Source organism: Dunckerocampus dactyliophorus, chromosome 3 (genome assembly GCF_027744805.1).
Source record: "Dunckerocampus dactyliophorus isolate RoL2022-P2 chromosome 3, RoL_Ddac_1.1, whole genome shotgun sequence".
Taxonomy (NCBI): domain Eukaryota; kingdom Metazoa; phylum Chordata; class Actinopteri; order Syngnathiformes; family Syngnathidae; genus Dunckerocampus; species Dunckerocampus dactyliophorus.
Window position 1 is genome coordinate 30,675,403 of NC_072821.1, and position 24,457 is coordinate 30,699,859.

General features: G+C 40.9%; 2 protein-coding genes across 4 annotated transcripts in view; both read right to left on the reverse strand.

Annotated features, from left to right (window-relative positions):
* Positions 1–193: 193 nt before the first annotated feature.
* rab11a (RAB11a, member RAS oncogene family) lies at positions 194–12,549 on the reverse strand. The gene is made up of 5 exons (XM_054771309.1): positions 12,382–12,549; positions 11,090–11,285; positions 8,897–9,090; positions 8,645–8,725; positions 194–2,106 (listed from the first exon to the last, which is right to left on the reverse strand). The coding sequence occupies exons 1-5, from the start codon at positions 12,419–12,421 to the stop codon at positions 1,970–1,972; spliced, it is 648 nt and encodes a 215-aa protein (XP_054627284.1). The 5' UTR covers positions 12,422–12,549; the 3' UTR covers positions 194–1,969.
* A 1,631-nt stretch (positions 12,550–14,180) lies between these two features.
* The window catches only part of LOC129179064 (clusterin-associated protein 1-like), a 35,591-nt gene continuing 25,314 nt past the window's right edge, over positions 14,181–24,457 (reverse strand). For 2 of the 3 annotated variants that reach the window (XM_054771890.1, XM_054771889.1), the window contains 6 exons: positions 23,017–23,138; positions 21,695–21,784; positions 20,120–20,285; positions 17,071–17,307; positions 14,543–15,109; positions 14,181–14,454 (listed from right to left, as the gene is read on the reverse strand). In XM_054771890.1, the coding sequence (XP_054627865.1) occupies positions 14,410–14,454; positions 14,543–15,109; positions 17,071–17,307; positions 20,120–20,285; positions 21,695–21,784; positions 23,017–23,138 (1,227 nt within the window). In that variant the 3' untranslated portion in view covers positions 14,181–14,409. Of the gene's footprint in view, positions 14,455–14,542; positions 15,110–17,070; positions 17,308–20,119; positions 20,286–21,694; positions 21,785–23,016; positions 23,139–24,457 lie in introns of those variants that run through there. The other variant, XM_054771891.1, reaches the window with a different exon arrangement.

Consider the following 24,457-nt stretch of genomic DNA (forward strand, 5'->3'; position numbering starts at 1 on the left):
TCTAATAAAAACTTATTTGGAAGGTCGCAAACAGGCTTTCGATGCTCTAACTACAAAAATATCCCAGTTATAAATAAGGAATCCTTCTTAGAAATTCACTTATCACGGCCGGGTCAGGAACCAATTAACCAGGGTTTAGTGTAGTAGTGATAATAATAGTGGCGCTACTGGAAGTGACAATACAAAATCATGTAAAGGTTCATGACCGGTGCGCTTTATTAAGATGAACAGATAACTTAAGATATAGACACAATTGTACAATTTATCAATCTGTACAAAACAAAACCATTCATTGAGTCCCCCTCTCACATTGAACCCTTCAAAATCGTTGAAATGACATCATTTCACTCTTACACTGGAATTACAGTCAGTTTTTAAAATTGTAAAACAAGAAAATAACACACACACAAAAAAATATAAAAGAGAGGAAAAAAAAAAGGAATATGATCCGGAGTCATCTTTTGAAGGAAGGAATCGTTTCGTCTGGAGAAGCTTGGTTGGCGGCGCCGTCTGTTTGAGGAAACGCCATTGGCGCTGCCAGCCAGGCTCACACACGCTCCAGAACAACCAAGCTATGCTTTGTCACTACACACACACAGACACACACAGTTTCAGGCATGTGTGCATGTGTCTGCTAACACCGTTAACACTAGAAGCTGAATGAACACTCCGAAGCAATAGACTCGCGATTAAACTCGTCTGGCGGGCCAAGCCAAGCCCTCGGCAACTTTGATGGACAGCAATGTTAGCAACGTAAGGCGGTAAAGTGGAGTCACGGTCGTGCCAAAAAGCCATGCATTGTGTTGAAGTCAGAGGCAGCTTGGTGTAAAGTAGGCTTTATGTGACGGGGGGCAAAAAGGTGAGCGTTTAGCAGGTGAACGATGGAGGAGGCACTGGGAGCAGAAATAAGAGCAGATCATGTGGGAGGATTCTACTACTCTCAACCAACCCTAACCTTTTTTTTTTTAAATCTTGATTGAAAACGCACACATTTTCTGTCGCCACATCCAATCAGAGAGCAAGACCAATAAAACATGCAAGAAAACTAAAACAATTATAAAAATCAACCAAGCCGAGCGGAAGCCTTTCCATGTATGCTTACTGTGTTCCTTCTAGAAGCTTTGTGGTTCCATGCAAAGCAGATGCTCCGAGACATTACAACCATTACACGGTAAGAGCATCACATTGTGTTTTCAATTCCTTAAACGAGTGCACTTACAAATAAAGAATAAAAAAAATCAGCCAGTTCCTGCATAGTTGTTGTCAAATGTAAGTTGTTGACGGATGTAAGCACTGTTCCTCAAGCCTGAAGGACAACAAATGTGAACAGGATCAGCTTTCACGGTTCCACCTAGCCCGGATGGACCCCTTTACCGCATAAAACGTGCAGCGCAGCCGGTGGCCATCTTTGGAAACCACGCAAACGCCTCCTGTAAACGCGATGGTAAGGACATGAGGCGGCGGCACGCGATTGGCTCTACATTTCACTCGTGTCGTGTTCACAGCAATGCGATCAAAGGTCATGACACTCCCGCGCGTGGTGTCCTAAAACAGTACATTGCACTCAGGAGGGCAGGAGCTCATCTACAGGAATACACTACCATGTGCTTTATAGTCATAGTAATACCTAGTAGTAGATATCTGATACGATACAGAGAAATATCATAAACAGAAAATGTGGAAGAATCAAGAGGGGCACAAAATAGGAAAAGAAAATCACATTCATATATTAAGACATTTTTGTGACATGTCAGCGCATCAACTGGAATGAAATCTAAAGTGATATGAAATGCCTGCTGCCTTCTGGAGACGTTTTATACTGGGACATATTTACCCGGGGGACACGGAGGGGCTGGGAACTGTTAAAAGTAGAGGCGGAGTTCAGGTCACAGCCCTGGAGCCCTGAAGGGACTGTAGAGGACAACTGAAAGGTGGGAGGGGGGGGTCGGCGGGGCGGGGCGGGGTCAAGCTAGATGTTCTGGCAGCACTGCATCTTTGGTTTGTTCTCGGTGGGCTGCACTTGGATGTTGACCACGTTGTTGCTGGGAGACATGTCGCTCTCCTGGCGCTCCGACATCTGCTTCTGGGACACGATGCGGTAGATTTCTAAAACGGGAAGAAAGAAAAGTCGCATTTAATGATCACAAGCATCAGTGAGGGAAGGAACCAAAAAATACACAGCACAACGTGTAACAGGCGCATCAACACACAATCAGGGTAGTTGCACAATTTAAAGTACAAATTTCAAGACTTAAGACCTTTCCGTTTAAGATTAAGTAGGATTCAATATTCCTAAAATGGAATAGTTCCGTAGTTGGAGCATAGAAAACCTGTTTATGGCCTTCTAAATACATATTATTATTATTATTATTATTATTAGAGCCCTGTAGACATGAAATAACTAGGGCTGCAACTATCAATTATTTTAATAACCGATTAATCAGCTGATTTTTTTTTTTAAAGAAATCGATTGATCGGATTGAAAAAACACTTTTAATTGCACCTCTTTATTCAGAAATAGATTTTAACTGACAGAGCAAGTAAGCGCAAAAACACCAGGTTGCAGCTTGAATGAAATTAAAACAATGTTTAATAAAATAATCGAAATATTTGTCAAATAGCTTCAGTAAAACAATACACGTACACAAAAATACAATCATGAGCACTTTGTTAGTCGATCAATCTGAAGCTTCTTGCTTCAATTAATGGAGTAATCGGTTAGGCCTCAGATGGACCAAATTAAAATGAAGCAAACACCTCCAGTTAGTGGTTGGGTCTGCAACAAAACAAAAAAACAACAACAAAAGAGGAAAAAATGCCCATCACATGTTTTCCAAAGTCAAAGCTGATATGTGTGAATATTTTGTTTAGGCTAAAACACAAATAGAATAGGTCTGCTTTCATGCATGACTAAGGAAATGTAAAAAATATTCACATTTGACAGACTGAAATCAGAGGATATTCACATATTTAAAAAAAAATGCAATTAATCGCCCTTATCAAAATAGTTGTCGATTAATTAGGCCATCGATTGACTATCGATTAATCATTGCAGCTCTAGAAATAACACCCCTCTGGTCACCTTTCCACTTGTATTACCCAATATAGTAGATAAAATAATACAAAATAAGCCATCTTAGACATAAATAAGGTAAAATAGACTCATGCTTTAGCATTGACAGCGTAATACCTGGTAGCTACTGTCTCATCAATGTAACGTTATTGACACCTAGAGACCAGTGTGGAATACGACTCTACTGCCGCTGTTTACGGTTAAGGAGAGACTTGTGATGCACTTCGATCGCTTTACTAACAAGCAGAGAACATTCACACAGGAGCTGCTGTCGGCCACTCTCTACACCTGCTGCTAGCACTCACCTAACATCTCTAGCTAGCCGTCACACACGTCACTTCCCAGGCCCCGCTGCTTAAAAAGGCGCACACAAAAAGTCACAGATACTATATTACACTTCATGTCTCAACTTTTTATTTCTGTTCATTTTAGCCATTTGTATGGTTGAAAATGCTTAATTTATGCCATAAATACATACAATTTGCTTAAATATGGATTTTTTTTATTACTAATAAGAGACCATATTCAACCATGAAACGGCAATCATTTCTTATTGAATTCATTTTTGAAAAACCCGCGATAAGAGTGATGGTGTAATGTTCGCGCCACACTGTAGCGAGCGACGACTGTAATTAGTTGGGGGGTTTTTTACTAACTTTGAATGCACACATTTGTCAAACAATAGGGTGTATTAAGCTGTTACACATGCAAACTGCTTTGATAAAGTGAGTCTTGTGTTTTAGGCCTGCAGTTGCCACATATGCTGCATATGGCCCCTGGGCAACACTTTGGGACCCCTCATCGAGGCGGACAAAACCACAACTCTATTTGTCTTGTTGGGACGAGAGGGGGTGTGTTGTTGTGGCTGGAGATGATCCATGCGTTTACAACAGTCAGCCTTAACGATCCGCAACGCCGCAACTCAAGGATTTTTTCTGGAGGTGCACATCACGCAACGCAAGTTTCCCCCCCGAGCGGGCCGGTGCCATGCGCTGCAGTGCCTTGGCACAGGCGCATTGTTTGGGTTTCAGGGGTCAGCGCCTGGAGGACGGCAGGGCGTACAGGTGTGCTCAGGGGTAAAAATGCATGCCTGTCGGTCACTCTCCTCCAGGGGGAAGGCCCTGCTGTGATATGTGATCGTGAATGTAATACCTCCCTCTCAAAAATTCCACACATTCCAGGCAAATTTTAGGCTTTCAAAAAAAAAAAATGTTGCAATTAAAGACCTGCGGACAACAGCAATGAACTACAAGTCTGTGGGTAACAACAAGTAAGTGCTAACAATGCCTGCAAGACATGCTGGGAACTCTGGACATTATCTTTCAAATCAGGACACACTTACATGGGGACCAGGACACACACAACTCAGTGTGGATCTGAACCATTGGATCTGAAGGGCGAATTCTCTGTGCCGCATCAACCCATTCTTTAGACGGACACCCTCGGGGCTGGGGCCAAGGTTTGCCACACCCTCCCTGCTACTTAGCTTATGAACACCATTCTTTGTTGTGGCTGCAAATGAGGAACCGACTCCATTATCAGAGCCATTTTGTCTAACAGCCAGGTGTTTAAACTTTATTTCTCCACATGCAGTGGAACCGCTCAAGCTTTCAAAGGTCTAACCTTTAAGATTTGTCACCATCGTGACCCCTATGTGAAACATATCCAGTGTAAATATTCAAAACAATACATCTGCCTTAACTTCAATGCAAAGATGCATAATGCAAAGGTAAGCTGCAGACACACCTCACGGATCTCAAACAATCTTACGCCTTTTATGCTCGGGGGTGGGGGAGCACATTTGTATATCTTTTATTTTGTAAAAACAGTAAAATTATACTTATACAGTCGTCCATTTATCGTGGTTCACTGGTTCCAGGCCCTTCCGTGATAAGTTAGTTTCCACAAAGTAGAATTCAATCCTAATAAACTGAATATTTTAGTAGTTTGCCCTGCGATTGGCTGGCGACAGGTCCAGGGTGTACCCCGCCTGTCGCCCGAAGTCAGCTGGGATAGGCTCCAGCATGCCCCTGCGACCCTAAAGAGGAGAAGCGGTATAGAAAATGGATGGATGGATGGATTTTAGTAGTTATGGCATAGAAAACCTGTTTATGATTTTCTAAATGTGTTTTTTAACATTATTACAGTCCTCTATACATGACATAACACTCTTTAGTCACCATTACACTTGTATTACCCAATACACAGTATTTTCCAGACTATAACTTGCACTTTTTGTCATGGTTTGGCTGGTCCTGCGACTTATACTCCAGAGTGACTTATATGTGCTTTTTTTTCTCCACACGGGCAGCCACCGGAGGGCCAGTATCTGCTACTCCTGTAGCACTGAAAATTTACGATGTAAACATCAACTTAGAAAGACAACTGCAAACACAAATGGCTCCAAAAAGAAAATGTTACTCTGCAAATTACAAGCTGCAAGCAAACTGGTTACGTTATGTTGTTTAGGCAATGGTTATCTGAAGAACTGCTAATGTAACGTTAGCATACCACTTCACATGACGTTAACAGACGCCTATTTAGCCTGTTGTTCTCCATTTTATTGTTAATACTGTGACTTGCCTTTCAAGATGAAATGTCTGCTCTTGGTCTCTGATTTTATAAAAGAAATTTCCCCCCAAAAATGCAACTTAATAGTCCAGTGCGACTTATATAGAATTTGTTCTTCATTGTGCATTTTTGGCTCGTGCGACTTATACTCCAGAGCGACTTAGTAGTAGATATAATCAGAGAACAAGACATATTGGACATAAATAAGATAACAGACTCACACGTTAGCAGTTCCTTGTTTTTTTTCCAGGACATCTAACTTCCTGTGGTGGTTATTGTCTCATCATTGTATCGTAATGGCGGCTTTAAATGGCTTTACACTCGTATTACCCAATATAGTAGACATAATGACAGTAAATAAGCCATTTAAGACAAAAAATAAATGCTGGTTACGGTAAATGTGTTCCCTATGGGACCTTAGTGGTGGGCAGACAGATGTGCGGAGGACAGGAAGTGACGTCGGAGGTTCAGAGTTGAGTTTTAGTTTGTCATGGATTATGGCCCCAACAGTAGATTGTTATTATTATGATTAATAGGCTATTATTGTGCCTGTTGTGAAGTCATTTAAACTGCAATAAATGCCTGTCCTGGCAAGCACGTCTGATGCTTGTGTCACCAAAGAATTACTGACACCTGGTGGCCAATGTAGAATACTACAGTCACAATTGGAATGCTTCTTCTGTCTTGTACACTAGGTCCCCAACTTACGAACATCCGACGATTAAAGTTCATGAAGAGTTAACAGGCCTGCTTAAATAACATTTATCATTACGTATTATTATATCATTTTTATTATTGTTTTTTCATTAATTAGCCTCGTTTAATATTACTACTGCATCCAAACTCATATTTACATACATAAGCTAATATGTATATATGTATACACGTACATGTAGTACCTATATCATTGGTAATATTTTAAAAATTTCGACTTAAGAACAAATCGACTTGCGAACGGTCGTCTGGAACCAATTGTGTTCGTTGGTTGGGGACTTAGTGTATATACTTTTTCGGTTAAATTGTGCCTTTTACTCTATTTTTCCCATTCCCATGTTTTTGTTTTTTCTACAATGTGCAGTGGGCCAAGAAATAAATGGCCCTGGGCCACATATTCATAGCAAAAACAGCTTTTTGGTTTGCCATAAGAAATGTGTGGCATTATCTCATGATTTTAAACGGAGGTAAGAAGCTAAAGGGTGTTGGTTTCACTTTGTGCAGCTGTGGACGCAAGTGTGTGCGCCTTATAAATGCACTTGCGATTTAAAAAAAAAAAACATTCACAATGGTTTCTAGGCTTCATGTAAGCGAGCGCAGATTTCTTCACACTGAATTCTGGTGTGAGAGTGAGGAGATGTGTGCGAGCGGAGCTTCATTCATACTGAGTTGAAACTCCGCACTCCTGTTGGCTTTAACACTTATGAATAAAACTGTCTGTGTGACTCCATCAAGCTCAACAAAAAGATGAATGGAACTTTGACCAGTGGCTAACAACACCCTCAGGCAAAGTCAACATCTTCATTTTACCTTTCAAATGCTGCTTGCATTGTGAAACAAGAAGAGATTCACATGCAGGCAAATGCAGCAGCAGCACAGGTGATCGGTAATTCACAGGGGTGTCAAAACCTGACGAGATTTCCCTGTCTTGCGATGGCAAATGAATTAATTCACACAATAAACGAAAAAGAACTAGCTAATTTTGCCCGCCTCCATCCTTCTGCCATGTGTATGCGCGTCTGTTTTCCTCGCCTCCTCCAAATAGGCAGGAAGAGAGTTCACTCTGTGCATTGCTTTGGCACCTAGATGCTTCATAAAAGGTCTTGAGACGCTGTGAGAAGGAGTGAGACCTACATCTCTATCATACAGTTGCTTTGTCTCTGTGGGGGCAGGCGGAGCCACTAGCATACACACAGCAAAAGAGTGGAACCTCGTGAGGAGCAATGCAAGGTAATGTAGAAATCAGGAAGAATAAGATGATTGCAAAGCCAAATACCGCAGTCCCCGTGTGGAAATATATGATAATATAGAACGAGCAAGGTGAGCCCATCAACACGGACGAGCCAGTACGTCAAATTGATTCGAAAGTGGTGGCAGCATAAACAAAATGAACTTGCCCACCAGACCCACCAGACACCCGTAGTAATCCACACTGGCTTTGAGGCATTGACTGAATTCAAGTGAACTCCACGCAACACTTGTAAGGAGTGGCAGCTGCAGGAGGCAATTATCAAGGGATCGCTCTCATTCGTCAAGAGGTTGTCACTCCACCAACGTGCAGATTGCCATGGCAACTCGAAACTCAAAGCGCAGAATGCAAATGCAAAAATGCGTACCTGAAGAGCGTGCCTAGTACAAAAAATGTATACATATCGGCAGGTCTGAAATTATTACCAACTGAGGGGGAATGAGAAGTGTCTTCTGTGGGGAAAAAATGCCCTATTTTTGGATTTTAAAAAAAACAAAAAGTTGCAAATTTGCGGTGAAGGACGGTCAATTCTGAATTGCAAACGCGTGGGGATACACTGTACTTTAAACCCAGTCAGGCCCAATGAGTACTGTTTTACAGGGATACAGTTGCACTCAACATTTAGCCCCTCTAAATCACAGCATATTTATTAGCTTTTAGGAACATATATTAATTTGCAATGAACCAACGTAGCAACATTTTAAATAGCCCAAAAAACGTGCTCATTATTTATTGAAAGTGGCCATCTATTGAACGTCGGCACATTTTGCAAAAGCAAGCATACTGTGTATGTTCACGCTGACAAACTGATATGGTGCTGGGCTGCGGGTAATCCTCATTCCCTGAAAGTTGAAAAGGAGTGTGTTTCTCTTATCGCTCCACTCACTTTTAAACACACAAAAAACGAATGTCATCAGGTTTCATCAGAATGGTGTGTTTCTCCGTCCTGACCTGACCTTTCTCTGCTTATAAACACTCACATTTGTTTAGAGGGCTTGTGTGTAGAAATAGCACAATCACTATACAAGCACACACACCTGTAAGAATGGTCTGAAAGGCGGTCTCAACATTGGTGGAATCCAGAGCCGATGTCTCCAGAAAAGATAAACCGTTTTTCTCTGCAAGACAAAGTGAAACATGTCACTCAACGGCAAATGTCTTGCCAAAGTCTACCCTGATAAACACAAAATATTTGACGCTACAATGCAAATTCTCTTTTGTTTTTTGCTATATGCACCAATTTAAGACATGCTACTTAAACTCTGCTTAAAAATGGAACTTCAGTTTACCAGCAAAAGCCCGGGCCTCGTCAGTGGGCACAGCTCGGAGGTGACGCAGGTCGCTCTTGTTGCCAACCAGCATGATGACGATGTTGCTGTCAGCGTGATCTCTCAGCTCTTTCAGCCAGCGCTCCACGTTCTCGTAAGTTAGATGCTTGGCTATGTCATAAACCAGGAGAGCACCCACTGCGCCACGATAGTACCTGCAGTAGAGTCCGTTTCATCATACCAGACATCAATTTTCACCAGAACAAAGCAAGTGATTGGAGACATTTGGTTCAAAGCAGCACGTAATATTTATATTTATATTTATATTTATATTTATATTTATATTTATATTTATATTTAAGTCCAACTGCTCCGGTCCTTGGCAATGCAGGCGATTGGATATCATGAAAGTGGACTCATGATGCAAGAAGATGTTGTGGGTACCTGGGGAATTGTAACCAATAAATGTGCACTGCCAAAGTTAATTGTACTGTGAACCCCATTTATGGTGACACCCTTTGGTTGACTGATATTGACATAAGAGGCTGCCGACATAAACAGAATAAAAAAACGAAACTAGAACTTGTACACTGACTTGTGACTTCCGCCAGAGACAAATGGGTGATAATGAAAAACTTCTATACATTAGGCAGTTTGGTGACATCACAGTGTTTCCCATACATTCAATTTATTTGTGGCGGAACCATTGTAACGCCGCTCCGAAGTATCCCATGGTACGTATTAAATGTGAAAAACAGGCACGCATTTACTTGTTAGGTTAATACAAACTGTCACGAAAGGCAATGTATTCGCCGCCAAAGCGGAAGTCCAGACATACAGGGCACCTCCACAAGCCTGGGTGGTGTGCATTTCCTTCGCCGTGAAAGGTGAGGGGTGGAAACGTACAGCCCAGCCTTTGACTAGAGGGAGTCATGATAGCGAAAGTGATAAGTAGATAAAGCATGGGTACACTTTGCAAACACTGTGCCTTCATGGTGAAATACGTAAACCAGGGGAGTCCTAAGTGCAGCCAGGAGCCATTTTTGGACAGTTTTTTTTTTTTTTTTTTTTCAAAAAATGGGCCAATGGCATTGTAGAAATAAAATAAACAAAGAAAAAGCTGAACTGTTGCTACTAATAACTAATAATGAAGTCTTTTTTTAGCCTTTTTAAAAAAATTATAAGAACATTTTTTTTTACAGCTGATAATGATACTGATAACTTCCTGCTTCTCAAGACCGATACCAGTACCGATAACTTTTTATATCCATTCTTCTTAAAATTTAGATTTACCTGTAGTTTGTTCACACCTGGAGTTAAAGTGACTCAAACAAAGTGGCATTTCACAAACTGTACCTGTACATTTGTGCTTATCAAATCTCACATCACTACTAAAACAACAGTGGTGGCTCAGAAGTACAAACCGTGGCTCCATGGGGTTTACTCGCCAACAAAAGCCAGCGTCTTCAACGAAGATGAAATCACAGATTGCTTTAGCGCTCAAGTCAACACTGGCTACCTTTTTATTTTTTTTGCACTTTTCAAATGACAGGAACAAGCCCCGGGCGTCGTAGCCACACTGGCATTTCAGGTAAGTTGTGATGTGTTGAAGCTCAAGGGGTTTGTTTTTTTTTTCTCATCGCAGAGCATTTGGTGCAACTAGCACACGAGAGTTCTTCCTCTGAAACAGTGAATGTTTGTTGCGTGAACTCAGGGGGAAGTTCTAACAGGATGTCACAGGCAGCAGACTGATTGATTGATTGGTCACCCCAACCCACCTACAGCACAGTACGGGTAATCTCGCCTCATTGGAGCGTTTTTTCTAATGTTCTTTAATGTTGTTAATGTTAATGTTGTCAGATTAATCGGTATGACCAAAAAAAATTACGTCTCGGGCACCCTCACAACACACCACCACAAATAGATTGCAGGTTTGTTGGAAACATTGCATCGTTTTCCTCATTTGTGCACATTTTTATTTAGATTCTTGTGTTGATATTATATTTCATATTATCTAACAGAGCTGAGCGGTATGCCTTCACTACAATGGCAACAAAGCTTTCATCCATGCCAAAATCCTCCAAACCTCAGGAATTGGCTGTGGTCACACAACTTGCTTATACCCATTCAAGCGGCCCACACTAATGGGCTTCTACTTGTTTGCCAGACTTCATTTTGAAGTATAAAATACTTGAGATAAGACTTAGTACTCACGCTGAAGTGATCGCACGGTAGCGCTCCTGGCCGGCTGTATCCCAGATCTGGGCCTTCACCGTTTTGCCATCCACCTGAATGCTGCGTGTGGCAAATTCAACTCCAATGGTGCTCTTACTCTCCAAGTTGAACTCATTGCGAGTGAAACGCGATAGCAGGTTACTTTTTCCCACACCTGAGTCACCAATGAGGACCACTACAAATCAGAGATGGAGAAACCATGGGTCAGTGCTCCCTCCGTGGATTACGTAGTTAATACAATACAGGAGGTCCTCTGTTTATGAATGACGTACTACCATAAATTCGACTTACACAGTTCATAAATACACTTACACAAGAGACAACGCAACACAAGCCGACGACCTCCTGTGAACGGATGATACAACACTCATCTACCACATCACCTGCCTTTACATAAACTTGTCACTTTTGATTAAAAGTCACATAGGTATTCATTGAATCATGTTTATTACCGCATGCAACTCAAAACTGAACTTTTTTGCGACAGCAGTGACTGTATTTTAATGTACAATCCAAATGGCTTGCGTAGAAATGTGTAGTGGAATTTAAACACCGACCATCAGAGACATGTGACCAAAACTGCAGTAAACATTTACTTGGGAGACTTTTACGACACTGTTCGGAAATCATGCCACTTGGTGATGATTTATTCCACATGGAAACGCATCATGTCTCTAACTTAAAATACCACACGCAACATATACAACAAATACATATACTGAATATGGATGTGTTTGTACTGATTAGGAATACATCGTCTTTTTTATTTGTGTAATGATTCGCACGACCGCTAATTGCTCGAAAGTTAAAATGCGTTTTGTTTTGCTGACCTAATTGAAATGTAACAGAGATGTATCCAAATATTCGGTATTAGTTTTTCCACACAGTGAATACGTGAATAATTACAATTTACATTTTAAGACACATTTTAGTCACTTAATTTGGTATCAATAAACAAACCGTCCGGATCCGCTAATAGATCCCATGAAGATAATGTGATAACGGTTAGGCGTGTCCGCTAGTCCGCACCCAACACCAGCAAAAGGCCCGGGTCTTTAAAAGCTCACCGACGTGGTTCAAACATTGATTTTAAAATATCTGTACCAAAGCGACAACTCTTTCCTGTAGTATGAAATAATTAAACCTGCTGACATTTTCCTGCAAAGCTTGGTGGGAAAAACAATCAGAGCACAAAGGTTGTGGTGGCTAAGTTTAGCCTGACAGCTAACAGAGATAGCGGACAATATAAGAGGGGGAAAAAAGCGTTTTACCTTTGAACAAATAATCATACTCGTCGTCTCTGGTGCCCATTGTTTTAATGAGTAATGGTTATTCCAAGATCGATCTCGCTTTAATGACCAGAAATCGATCTGCTTTGTTTTACTCTTCCAAAAGGCAATCTGTTTGGAAGCCCCACTTCCGGAATTTCTTCTTCTACGTCTGCTTGGTCGAACACATAGAGTTCTGACATTTAGCGGCCAATAGCAGGAACTGCTTTTCCAGGACACACCCAAACAAAACACGGAATATTGTAATATAGTTTATTGTTAGTGTATAAATAAATGATGTGTGCAGTTTTGATATGTTGTTGCGTATTATGTGCTGAGGGGGTAACCAGTGACATAAGGTGTTGTTGATGGGTGTTAAAGTGTGCGTGTATGTGAAGTGTATGTGAAGTGTAGTGGTGTGTTCAATAAAGTTCTCCGACTTCAACTCAAGCTCAGTCTCGGGTATCAACAGCATAACTGTCAAATCGAGCCTTCAAAATAAAAGCCCGCCAGTAAAATAAATCGTTTGACCCACAGTAGGCCAGTCGGCAGTTTGCCCAGGAAAATTCAGTTTTTACTCTGCTATATACAGTATATTGCATTGCCTACATAATACCACACAAGAACCAGACCACACATGCAGAGTGACAGTGGGATTTTTTTTTATTTACAACCAATTATTGTTTCATTAAATGAAAATACACAATACGCTTGTGAGATCAGAGTTTCCCAAACATTCATTTATTTGTGCATAACAATTCTGCCATGAAGAGTGGTCAAATGCAAACCCAAAATAATCTCAGAAGCTAATTGATAGCTACAAAAATGTCTGGTTGAGGTGTGACTTGCTAAGGAATATTAAACCAAATATTCACAGGTGTGTACTGTATGAATATAGTTCAAGTTCGAGTGAATTGAGTTCCCACCCCCAAACACTTGACATTCGTTCTTCTCCGATTTTGGATCAACATTTGCAGTAAAAGCCACGGTTGTAAATATTAGATTAGATTCAGCTCTAAAACCCACCTTTGCTCTTCAATTACCGTTATTCACTTATGACACAATCCGGGTTTATGCCCTAAAATATGCCTCACACATATTAAACACATTTAAAGTATAAGGTATACCGGTGTTCACCACTAACACAGCGGTCTGGATTGGATTTATTAAACTGTGGCAGAGAAATCTCTCCAGTAATTGTTCGTTTATTGCGGTTAATTGGTTCCAGACCTGACCGTGATAAGTGAATTTTCATGAAGTACGATTCTTGGAATAAAAAAAATTAATATTTTCATAGTGAGAGCATAGAAAACCTGTTTCCTGAAAATCTACATACTTTTTTTTAACATTATTAGAGCCCTCTAGACTGGAAATAACACCCCTACAGTCATCTTTACGCTCGCATTACCCAATATAGTAGATATTATCAGAGAAAAAAAAGACAATTAAGACATTAAGAGTCATGGCGTGTTGCAACAAATGTGTTCCAGATGCGTAGAGGACAGGAAGTGACGTCAGAGGTTCAGAGTTGGGTTTTAGCTTGCCGTGGGTTGCGGTCGCAACAGTAGCCCGTCTTATTATTGTGAATATCATTATTATGTTGTTATTATTATTGTGGCAATTGTGAGATCATTCAAACCTGCAATGACAGCCTGTTCTTCCGGCAATCAAGTCTAACGTTTGTATGTTTTACCAAACATTAAAGTAACATTACGGACACCTAGTCAAACGTTTATTTTTAAATACATTGAAAAATGTACAGTTAATGCATGTGATCGGTATCGGCCAATCACACTCGTGGATGATCGTATTGGAATCGGCAGCATAGAACCCTGATCGCAGCATCCCTAATATTATCACTTATCTATAAATTGTTCCCAACTTGCGGTGATACATTTCTGGCATATTTGAACCGTGAATATCCACTATTTATCTAATTAATCATGAATTTCAGAATAAAAAAGTGGTAGTAACGGGCCAAACTTTTGTCTACCAGGTTTAGGGTACTCTATTTATTTATCCAGAGGTTATTTATTTCTTCATATAATCTGGGATGAATTTCTTCCACTTCACATTCTGAAAAGAAGGAAAAAAATGAAAGCGTTAAATATTTATTGTTTTTGTTTTTTTCACCATGAACATTTCAGGCTCATGTCTGACTCACATTTTTGCCCCAGGTGGATTTGGACAATTTTGTCTTCATGTCCTCTAGCGACTCATACGTGTTTCCCGTGTAATCACTGCTCTTGCCGGGGACCTGCTCATAGGTGGCGTCGGGGAAAATGACAGTTGCTGGCTTCCGCTGAAGCTCGGCATACATGATGGCTCCCTGAGGAGCTGAACTCCGCCCAGGCCCTTCAGAAGTCGGGTTCAACAGGTCGGACCTGGACATCTCAAGATCATCCCTCTGCTCCTTTGGGCTCAGGCTGCTGAACCTTAAAGGCTCTCTAGAGCTGTGAAGCGAATAAGTGTGGCATGTGACCCTCTTGGCAGCAGTGTGGGATTCAGATGAAGAGATTGTGAAAGACGGACTGTTGATTTGTTGGTTTAAATAAGTTGCCTCCTTGTGATCGATGTTGTTTTGGTATATAGTTGGTACAGATTTGCTTCTGCCACCCACAGGTGTCAGCTGAGAGTGGGTGGGAGAGGCATTGCTGGCTTGTGATGTATGAGACACAGAACCACTCAGGGAGAACGCTAATGGAGCTCCCCTTTGTGGAACAGCAGGAGGCTGGAAGAAATAAACAACAATAATGTCACTGTCCAATGAAAATCATCGCCAGGCGGTCCTCGGGGTATGAACGAGTTCCATTTAAGTCAAATTTTAGAGTAAGTCAGAACTAATAAAAAGATATTATATATATATATATATATATATATTTATTTTTTTTTAGTTTTTTGTTTTTTTTTATCCCTGTGGTTGTCCTCTTCTTCTCCTCTCAGATCTCCTTGTAACAGCACACGGAATCCATGGCCTCTCTAGCATTCATTAACATTCAATCATCTTTATCCTTAACGATGGTTGCAACAGTCAAGCAGTTGGGACCAAAAAAGCGGCCAATATTGGTGGGCGTGTGTCCTCTCTATGAGCTTTTTATGATGTTTATTTTCATTTCCATGGTGACTGCTTTCCTTTTCTTTGGCACACTGCCGCTTGGGAGACATTTTTCCTCAGCGTGGTTGTGCAGGCCACATTCTAAAATTAGGTTTTAAATTAATTTACGGCGCATTCTAAACCATGAAACATCATAATACAGATCGTCGTAACCCAAGGACCACCTGCAATGTTTACAATTTTGTCCTTTTTCCTTTTTATCAATGTTTGAGAGTAAATATGTGAAATAATGAAGAAAAGTGTGGCATAAAAGAACAGCCAATTCATAATCCTTGACAGTGTTGGCTTATCCCTTACCTTTTTTCTCACTTCTCAACCCAAATCCCTTTCCTCCCCATTTAAGAGTCCCTGTCTATCATGGTTGTAGACCAATGAGCTTTAAGGTTGCCAACGTTTGCGTTTTATACGTGTGTAAATGGACAAAGATATACGCTATGTCAAAGGTGCGCTGCCTGGTGGCCATATTTGGCCCACAGCTTATATTTTATTGGCCCTTGGCATACTGTAAGCGAGGGAATGTAAGTGAGGCAATTGTGGGGCTGTTTGGTTCTGACTCTGAAGAAGACGATTGAAGTGTTTTTTGTACGGAAGGAGGAGGATGAAGACGGTGATGACAGCAACTTTTCTGGTGGGCTACTGGTCGGCACGCACTGTTCGGCACAAACATGGTTAGGGTGGCCAAGAAGTACAAAATAAGTTAACGAAAAGCAAAACAAACTAAAATTACACCACCCGGAAGGGGGATGCACCAAATCCCAGAGTTATAGGAAGTGATAACCATTTGGACCAATCAGAAGTTCCAAACACAAAAAGCAAATCAAATTACAATTAGACCACCCGGAAGGGGATTGTACCCCTGTTATACCATCATTAAAATCTTTAATATTCCTTCCGTCTGGTAAGTACCATTTAACAACTCCAACGACCGGCCACATGTGCAACAAAATCGCATGAAGCAGCTCAAGTGTGTGCCACAAAATGGGCAAAACATGATGCCAATATCCTCCATTAACACCCGCTACAACTCCAAATGATTTGTGTGCTACAATCCCCTTCTGGATGGTCTACTTGTAATTTATTTTACCTTTTGTTAAAGTGTTGTCCACTTCTTGGCCACCAACATGAACTGGAAAAGGAATGTACCAGCTCAGAGCTGATTGGTCCAAACGTTATCACTTCCTATAACTCTGGGATTTGGTACATTCCCATTCAGGGTGGTGTAACTGTAATTTGTTTTGCTTTTTGTTCATGTGTTTTGCACTTCTCAGCCACCGTAGATGGTTGAGTATTGACCGAGTCCTTCAGAACTTGCCAGTTTTTTATTGAACCTGGACTCACGGGTACTCATACTGAGTGTGTATGTGACCACAGCCATTGTGTGTCCCCCAAGAGTCCTGGCGGAAGTGACGCAAATGCCTGTCGGTCACATGGTTGAAACCCAGCAATTGGATTGGTTTTGACATTTTTAATGTACAAAATGTATGAAAGTGGCCCCCCGCATCCTTTAATTTGCCAAAGAGCTTGGACACCCCTGCTCAGCAATGATTGTTGGCAGCTAGTCTGCTTTAATACTGTACCTTAGAGATGGCATCTACAGACACTGTTCCAGTCAGCTTTTTGTTTTTGGATTTTGGCGGCAGGGCAGGGGGCTGATCTATGGTGTGTACACCGCCAGTGTGTTGCTGGATCCTTTGATTGTTCCCAGCCCTGTCTGCATTATTCTGGTCCCACAGGCTCCGCAGAGCTTGGACGGTCACTCCTGATTTCCCTTTGCTGCTGTAATTCACCACATCGTACAGCCCACTAGCGTTGGCCTGAAAACGGTAATCTTTGTTATTACCTTTTCATGGTCGCTTAAGAGTACATTTGCTTCTTAAAATCAAACCAATCAGTATCCAGCATCCAAACATTTAACAGTATCCAGTGAGCTGAACTGTCGCCAGTAGCAATATAAACCTGCAGTGTTAAAAACCATAAACCTCATTTACTGTAACAGAGAAGAAATTGTGATAATCAATTACACTCCACAAAAATATAAATCACTAATGCAGATTTAGACAGTTTTGTGATCAATATTTGAGGAAAAATAGGCCTTCCTCCCTCATTTAGCACTTTCAAAAGGTTACAGACCCACCATGACAAGTGAGATAGGGTTCCTCTTATTTGTGAATAGAATATTTTTATAGTTAGAGCATAGAAATCAAGAAAAGAATAAGAAAAAATAGGCAATTTAAGACATAAATAAGACATGATATAGACTTACACAGTTCCTTGTTGATGTTATTTTTTTACTTCCTGTACTTCCCGCGATGGCTATTGTCTCATCACTATAATGTAAGGACCCTTAAGGGCGTTATTATTGTGTTTATGTTCTTTTGCTCGTGTGTGTTGCTGTAGGGGGTGCTGAGTGGGGTGCGGACAGGAAGTGGGGTCATGGATTCAGAGTTGAGTTTTAACTTGGAGTGGGTTTTTGTCGCAACAGTATCTTGGGTTAGGGATTATTGTGCCTGTTGTGAGATCATTCAAACCTGCAATAAAAGCCTGTTGTTCCAGTGATCAAGTCTGGTGCTTGTGTGTCTCACCCAACATTACAGTAACATTACTAACACCTAGTCACCAGTGCAGATTACTACATACGTCTTTGACTGCATCTTCTGAATGTCTTATATTTGTATTTTAGTTCATTTTGCCATTTTTATGCTTGAAAAATACTTAATTTAGGCAAAAAAAGGAACATTTGCTTGAATGTGCATATTGTTTACAAATACATAATAAGTCTGTATTGACCCACAAAACAGCAATGATTTATTAATTAATATATTTTTGAAAAACTGGTAGAGTGAAGCCGCAAACTTTGAAGAGCAAAGTCGACAGGGATTACTGCATACAGAAAAAGCTTTAGATCTTTGAGTTCAGCTCGTGAAAAATGGGCGCAAAAACGAAAGTGTGGCATTTATATTTTTGTTGAGTGTATTTCGAGGTTTGAACTTCCCATAACAATTCAATTTATAGTACAAGCGATATTGTTGTTCCACTATTAAAACTACAAATTACATAAAAATATATCATAAAATTATGAATCAAAAATAAAAATCCAACCTGCCAAATTGATATACAAGGTGTATCACAATAATAATATATCACAATATGTTCAGAAAGATCTAATATAATCACAATAGCATGAGGAGATACATGATATACTGTACTTCCGATCATGATGCATAATGAAAAAAATCATTAAATCCACCAAATTGGTAGGTTTAAAGCAGGGGTCTCAAACTCACGGCCTGCAGGCCATTTGCGACCCGTCAAGTCACAAGCTCTAAGTTAAGGCAATGATGCTCACAGGGTGAAAGCATAACCTACCACGGAACTAAGAGCATGTCACATGGAGAAATGGGGGTCACTAAACAGACCCCACCCTACAATCGCGGTGCTAACACACACACACAAAATGACAGCACAACATGTAACAGGTAAGTACAGTAACTACTAGGGGTGTAACGGTACACTAAAATGTAATTTCGGTTCGGTTCAGTTTCTTGAAGTGCTCGGTTTGGTTCATTTTCGGTACAAAAAAGGAAGAAAAAATGACTTGAAATGCTTTTATTTAAAAAAATGCAAACACATTTTTTTGGAAATAAATAAAAGCGACCCATTAGACTCTGATTTTTTTTAAATGGAACTATAATAATAAAAAAAACAGTTGTATTTAAACAATTGTTTAAATATTGTGGCGAAATGTATGGACAGTTACAGTTACATCTGTCTGTTCCACGTGAAGTCCAACCATCTCTCCATCCATCCATTTTCTGTACCGCTTATCCTCATTAGGGTCGCGCTGGAGACTATCCCAGCTGAGTTCGGGCCAGAGGCGGGGTACACCCTGGACTGGTCGCCAGCCAATCGCAGGGCACATATAGACAAACAACCATTCACACTCACATTCATACCTATGGACAATTTAGAGTTGCCAAGTAACCTAACATGCATGTTTTTGGAATGTGGGAGGAAACCGGAGAACCCAGAGAAAACCCACACACTCCCACACCCTCCAATACCTTGTGTTACTGCTTTGGCCCGGTCAGAGTTGTTTGCTAAAAGGTTGTTTATATGCTGACGTTATCGGTGTTTGCACTAAGCTGGTTTTCTTTCTTGTAGATGTAACGTTCACTGCCGGATGATACCGCTTTAAGTGCGCTTACATGTTAGACGTGTTTCCTGCAGCATACCCGATATCGTTAAAGATATTATATGTTATCGTGAGCCTTACTCCCAATACTTGATGAGGCCCAGCCTCACCCAGACTCTACCTCCAGTGGCCCCCAGGTAAACTGAGTTTGAGACCCCTGGTTTAAAGACAAGGCAGCAACTATCATGATGTACCACTTATGCACTTGAGTTCAGAGGTTTTTAGGCATTTCTCAAAAGTAAAACTATTTGGTAGATTGTGCATAACAAACTGCAATTAGTTGCGAATCATGTTAAATTATTATGTAACTGATATGGATACTTTGGCTGTTCAGAAAACTGCTTATACAATCACTCACATACCAGACAAGGACTGGAAGTTACCAACAATTTGCATGATTCTTGTAACGTGATTGTTACCCTAAAACATCTCACCTCATGACAACTGCTTGTCAGGTATTCTCCAAAAGGCTGGATGGGGCTGACTTTGTAATGCTCTATCAGCTTGGTGATACTGTCGTAGGTGTGGCAGTCACCTGCTATAACAAAAAGTCCATCTTGGTTCTGGGTTATAACAAAATGACGGCACCTGCCAAGGCCCCTGTGGACAAAACGCACAGCAAGATGAGTCAGGAAATACTGTAGGTCACCAGTCAGCTGGAGCCTCTCCCAGATGACTTTGGGTGAGAGGCAGGGCAGAGACCCCACCGCAAATGGAGAAAAAAAACACAAATTATGGACGTACTCATAAAAATGCCTATTTTTCAGACTCTAAGTGCAAATCTTTAAGTTGTAAAATTTATAGGTACTTACCGATAAGGACTGAAGCAATATATTAGTCAAATATTTCCATGGTACCACATAATACACTTGATAGAATTAATATATTGATTTTTTTCCCACCATAGTTCTGCATACAAACTATTCATGTTTTATGATAGAATACTATTGTAAATGGTCAGGCTAAAAATCTCACACTCAATAATGCAAAGATAAGAGATGCCGGAAATAACATTACAGTGGGACAGGTGTTTAAAAATAGGCCGTGCGAACCCAAGCTAAATGGGCGATCCAAGGAGACCCCCCTACCTGTTCTGAGGGCGACCAGGACTATGACTGTCGAAGGAAACAAGAGGGGAGTAGCCATTTTCTGAGCTAAGATGTTCTCCCTTCTCGAGAAGACCACTTGAGATTGTACATTTATATACAATAAATCAGAGACGGTGAATCTGAAATTGCCTACCGCTTGGTGCGTCTTTATTTGACATAAACGAACACGCTGAGAAGGCTGATTCTGGGCCTTCTAGAATCACTTTCTTTGTTTCTCCCTTCATCATCAATGCGAGTAGAGATGGAATCAGAGTCAGCCTTTAGTCTGGTTGTCAGGCTACCTGTGGCGCCTCCTCCACCTCCCTCAAAAGCGGCTAGCGGTGGTACGTGCCATAGGCTGCTGGGTCGTCCCAGCTAGCTGCCCGAGATGATGCAGGAATTCCTCCAATGGCGCGTCTACATAACGCCGTTAAGTATGCCGTTATATATGCTGTATTATTATGATGTATTTTTTTTCTGCTTTATCATCACAGATGTATAATTTCTTATCAATTTAAGGTGAATGAGATGGGTTTCTACAAAAAAACTGCCTATTTTTGGAGAGAAAAAACAAAAACACAAAAACACAAAATGTGTTCGATAAGCAATCTGCAACCAAATTAATGTAATAATTAGTTTTTGTTTTTTAGTGCATGTAAACGTACAAGTACAGGTACAGTATGTGTAAACATGCAGGAGAGATCTAATTTCCAATCACATAGTCTACATGTATTAATCCAAGCCTAACAGTGGGACACCATCTCATTAAAGTGCTTACATGCATTTTAAAAAGCTGCTTTCAACCAAATCCCTGCAATAATTTAGTTTTTTTAGTGCATGTAAACGTAGTGAGTTTCCATCTTCTTTCTGTATATGCATGTGCTTCATGGTCCATCCATCAGAATATCCCTAGCCTCTTACTTGTAGGAAAGGATGTAGCCGATGGCTTTCTCACTGAGGCGAATGAGGAAAGAGCCCAGAGCTTTATCTTGTAGGAGATCCTCCGCATGCCTGTGGCAGACAACAATTGGTCAATGGACAAAGAGAGACTCGAGTTTCACTGAGTCACGCATGCTCAAAGAAGACTGGAGGGTCACTGACTCAGCAGTGCTCGCCAAAAACTCAAGTTTCACTGACTCACAGGTGCTCGACGAATACTTGAGTTTCACTGACTACAAAATCTCACGTTTCACTGACTCTCGGGTGCTTGACAAAACTCTCGTGTCACTGACTCACTTGTGCTTGACAAAAATTCGAGGTTCACTGGCCTACAGGAGGTCGACAAAGACTCAAGTTTGACTGACTCACGGGTGTTCAACGAAGACTCATGTTTCGCCGACTTACGGGTACTAGACAAAGACTCGTGTGTCACTAACTCCCGGATGCTTGGCGAACACTCGAGGTTCACTGATTCACGGGTGAGCAACAAAATACTTTTAGGTTTATTGACGCATGTGTGGTCGACAAAGATTCGACTTTCACTGTCTCATGGTTGCTCAACGAAGACTCAAGGTTCACTGACTCACGTGTGCTAGACAAAGACAAGAGATTCACTGACTCACAGGTTCTTGACAAAGACTCGAGTTTGAACGACTTACAGGTGCTCGACAAAGACTCAATGTTCACTGATTCATGTGTGCTAGGCGAAGACTCGAGTTTCACTGACTCACGGGTGCGCCACGTAGACTCCATTTTCAAGGGTGTTCAACAAAGACTCATGTTTCGCTGACTCACGGGTGCTAGACAAAGACTCGGGTTTCACTGACTTACGAGTGCTCAATGAAGACTAGAGTTTCAACTGCCTACAAAGACTGAGGTTTCACTGACTCATGGGTGCTTGACAAAGACTTGAGGTTCACTGACTCATTTGTGCTCGACAAAGGTGAGTTTTACTGTCTTTCACTGAATTGTGAATTTATTTTCTCCCTTGTCTTTGTAAGTGAGTATGAAATAAATGTGCGCTTCCATTGCACTGTAAAGTCCGTAAAGTCATTAATGATAGCTACATAATGCAAGAGTGCTGGAATATAAAAATGTTACATGAATAAAAATATTAGTAAAAGTTACATACGGTTAGAACTTCTCCATGAAAAAGAGTTGATGTTTATTTAGCGAGAAAGTGCATGCGTTTATGCTTTAGTACAAGCGTAAAATGTCACTATCATCTACCAAAACAAATCCACATGAAATGCAAGATTTATTCTTTGACTTCAGCCTTTAAAAGTCAATCCTTTGTTTCTTACTTTCTTGCTGTGAAGCCTTGAAACCAATCAGGGAAGTTTCCATATTGTAGAATGAGCGGTGCCTGCGTGCCAATGAACCACCTCAGAACCAGATCCTTCAGGCCTCCTTCAGACGGGTTCATCTGCAGATCAACACATGACTTTGTCTCCATCCTCCCACATTTGTCAGGCTACAAAACACTGAGCACAAGCCCTGAATGAAGGTTCTTCTGCTAACAGGATGCACAGGTGCTCATTTGACTATAAAACACCTCTCATCTGAACAATGGCAAGGTTTCAGTTTATCTTATGTAGCTGATCAGTGCTGCCTTTCACTGGCTATCTGTGTTCATCACAAAGGCAAAAAAGGAAAAGGACAGATGGACAGTTAAATGGATCCAAAGTTGAATGCTTGTAAAGTACCTGTGGAGTTCAAACAATAATGTTCTAGAAAGTATGCCTCAAAAGTTGAACAAATCTCTGCCGCATCACGCGTGATGCCAGACATCAACAAATCCCAAGAGATTTCATCAAGTCTCAAGAGAATTTTGCTTAGTGAGCATCTCAAGAAGCAGAGGCAAACAGCTATTCAAATTTCCAAAAAGTTGAATTCTTTTACAAAAGCAATGGCAAAAATGTACTGTCCAACGTATACCGTGTGTGAAGAAGTGTTTGCCCTGTTCTGATTTCTTTTTTTTTCCTTTTTGCATGTTTGTCAGACTTAAATGTTTCAGATCATCAAACAAATTTAATTATTAGTCAATGACAACACAACAGAACACAAATGCAGTTTTTAAATGAAACTTTTTATTATTAAGGGAGAAAAAGGAAAAGAGAAAAAGGGATTGCCCCCTAAACTTAATAACTGGTTGGGCCACCCTTAGCAGCAACAACTGCAATCAAGTGTTTGCGATAACTTGCAATGAGTCTCTTACAGCGCTGTGGAGGAATTTTGGCCCACTCATTTTTGCAGAATTGTTGTAATTCAGCCACATTGGAGGGTTTTCCAGCATTTCTAAGGTCATGCCACAGCATCTCAGTAGGATTCAGGTTAGGTCTTTGACTAATCCACTCCAAAGTCTTCATTTTGTTTTTCTTCAGCCATTCGGAGGTGGACGACAGATCATTGTGCTGCTGCAGAACCCAAGTTTGTTTCAGCTTGAGGTCTCAAACAGATGGCCGGACATTCTCCTTCAGGATTTTTTGGTAGACAGCAGAATTCATGGTTCCATTTATCACAGCAAGTCTTCCAGGTCCTGAAGCAGCAAAACAGCCCCAGACCGTCACACTGTCACCACCATATTTTACTGTTGGCATGATGTTCGTTTTCTGAAATGCGGCGTTACTTTTACACTAGATGTAATGGGACACACACCTTCCAAAAAGTTCAACTTTTGTCTCGTCAGACCACAGAGTATTTTCCCGAAGGTCTTGGGGATCATCAAAATGTTTTCTGGCAAAA

What these genes read in the sequence shown, in the direction of transcription:
- rab11a (XM_054771309.1), bottom strand. Translation starts at nt 12,421, where the DNA reads ATGGGCACCAGAGACGACGAGTATGATTATTTGTTCAAAG. An exon ending in TACCGTGCGATCACTTCAGC is followed by an intron (nt 9,091 to 11,089) that starts GTGAGTACTAAG and finishes ACTCTACTGCAG; the next exon opens with GTACTATCGTGGCGCAGTGG. An exon ending in CTTTCAGACCATTCTTACAG is followed by an intron (nt 2,107 to 8,644) that starts GTGTGTGTGCTT and finishes TTCCCGTTTTAG; the next exon opens with AAATCTACCGCATCGTGTCC.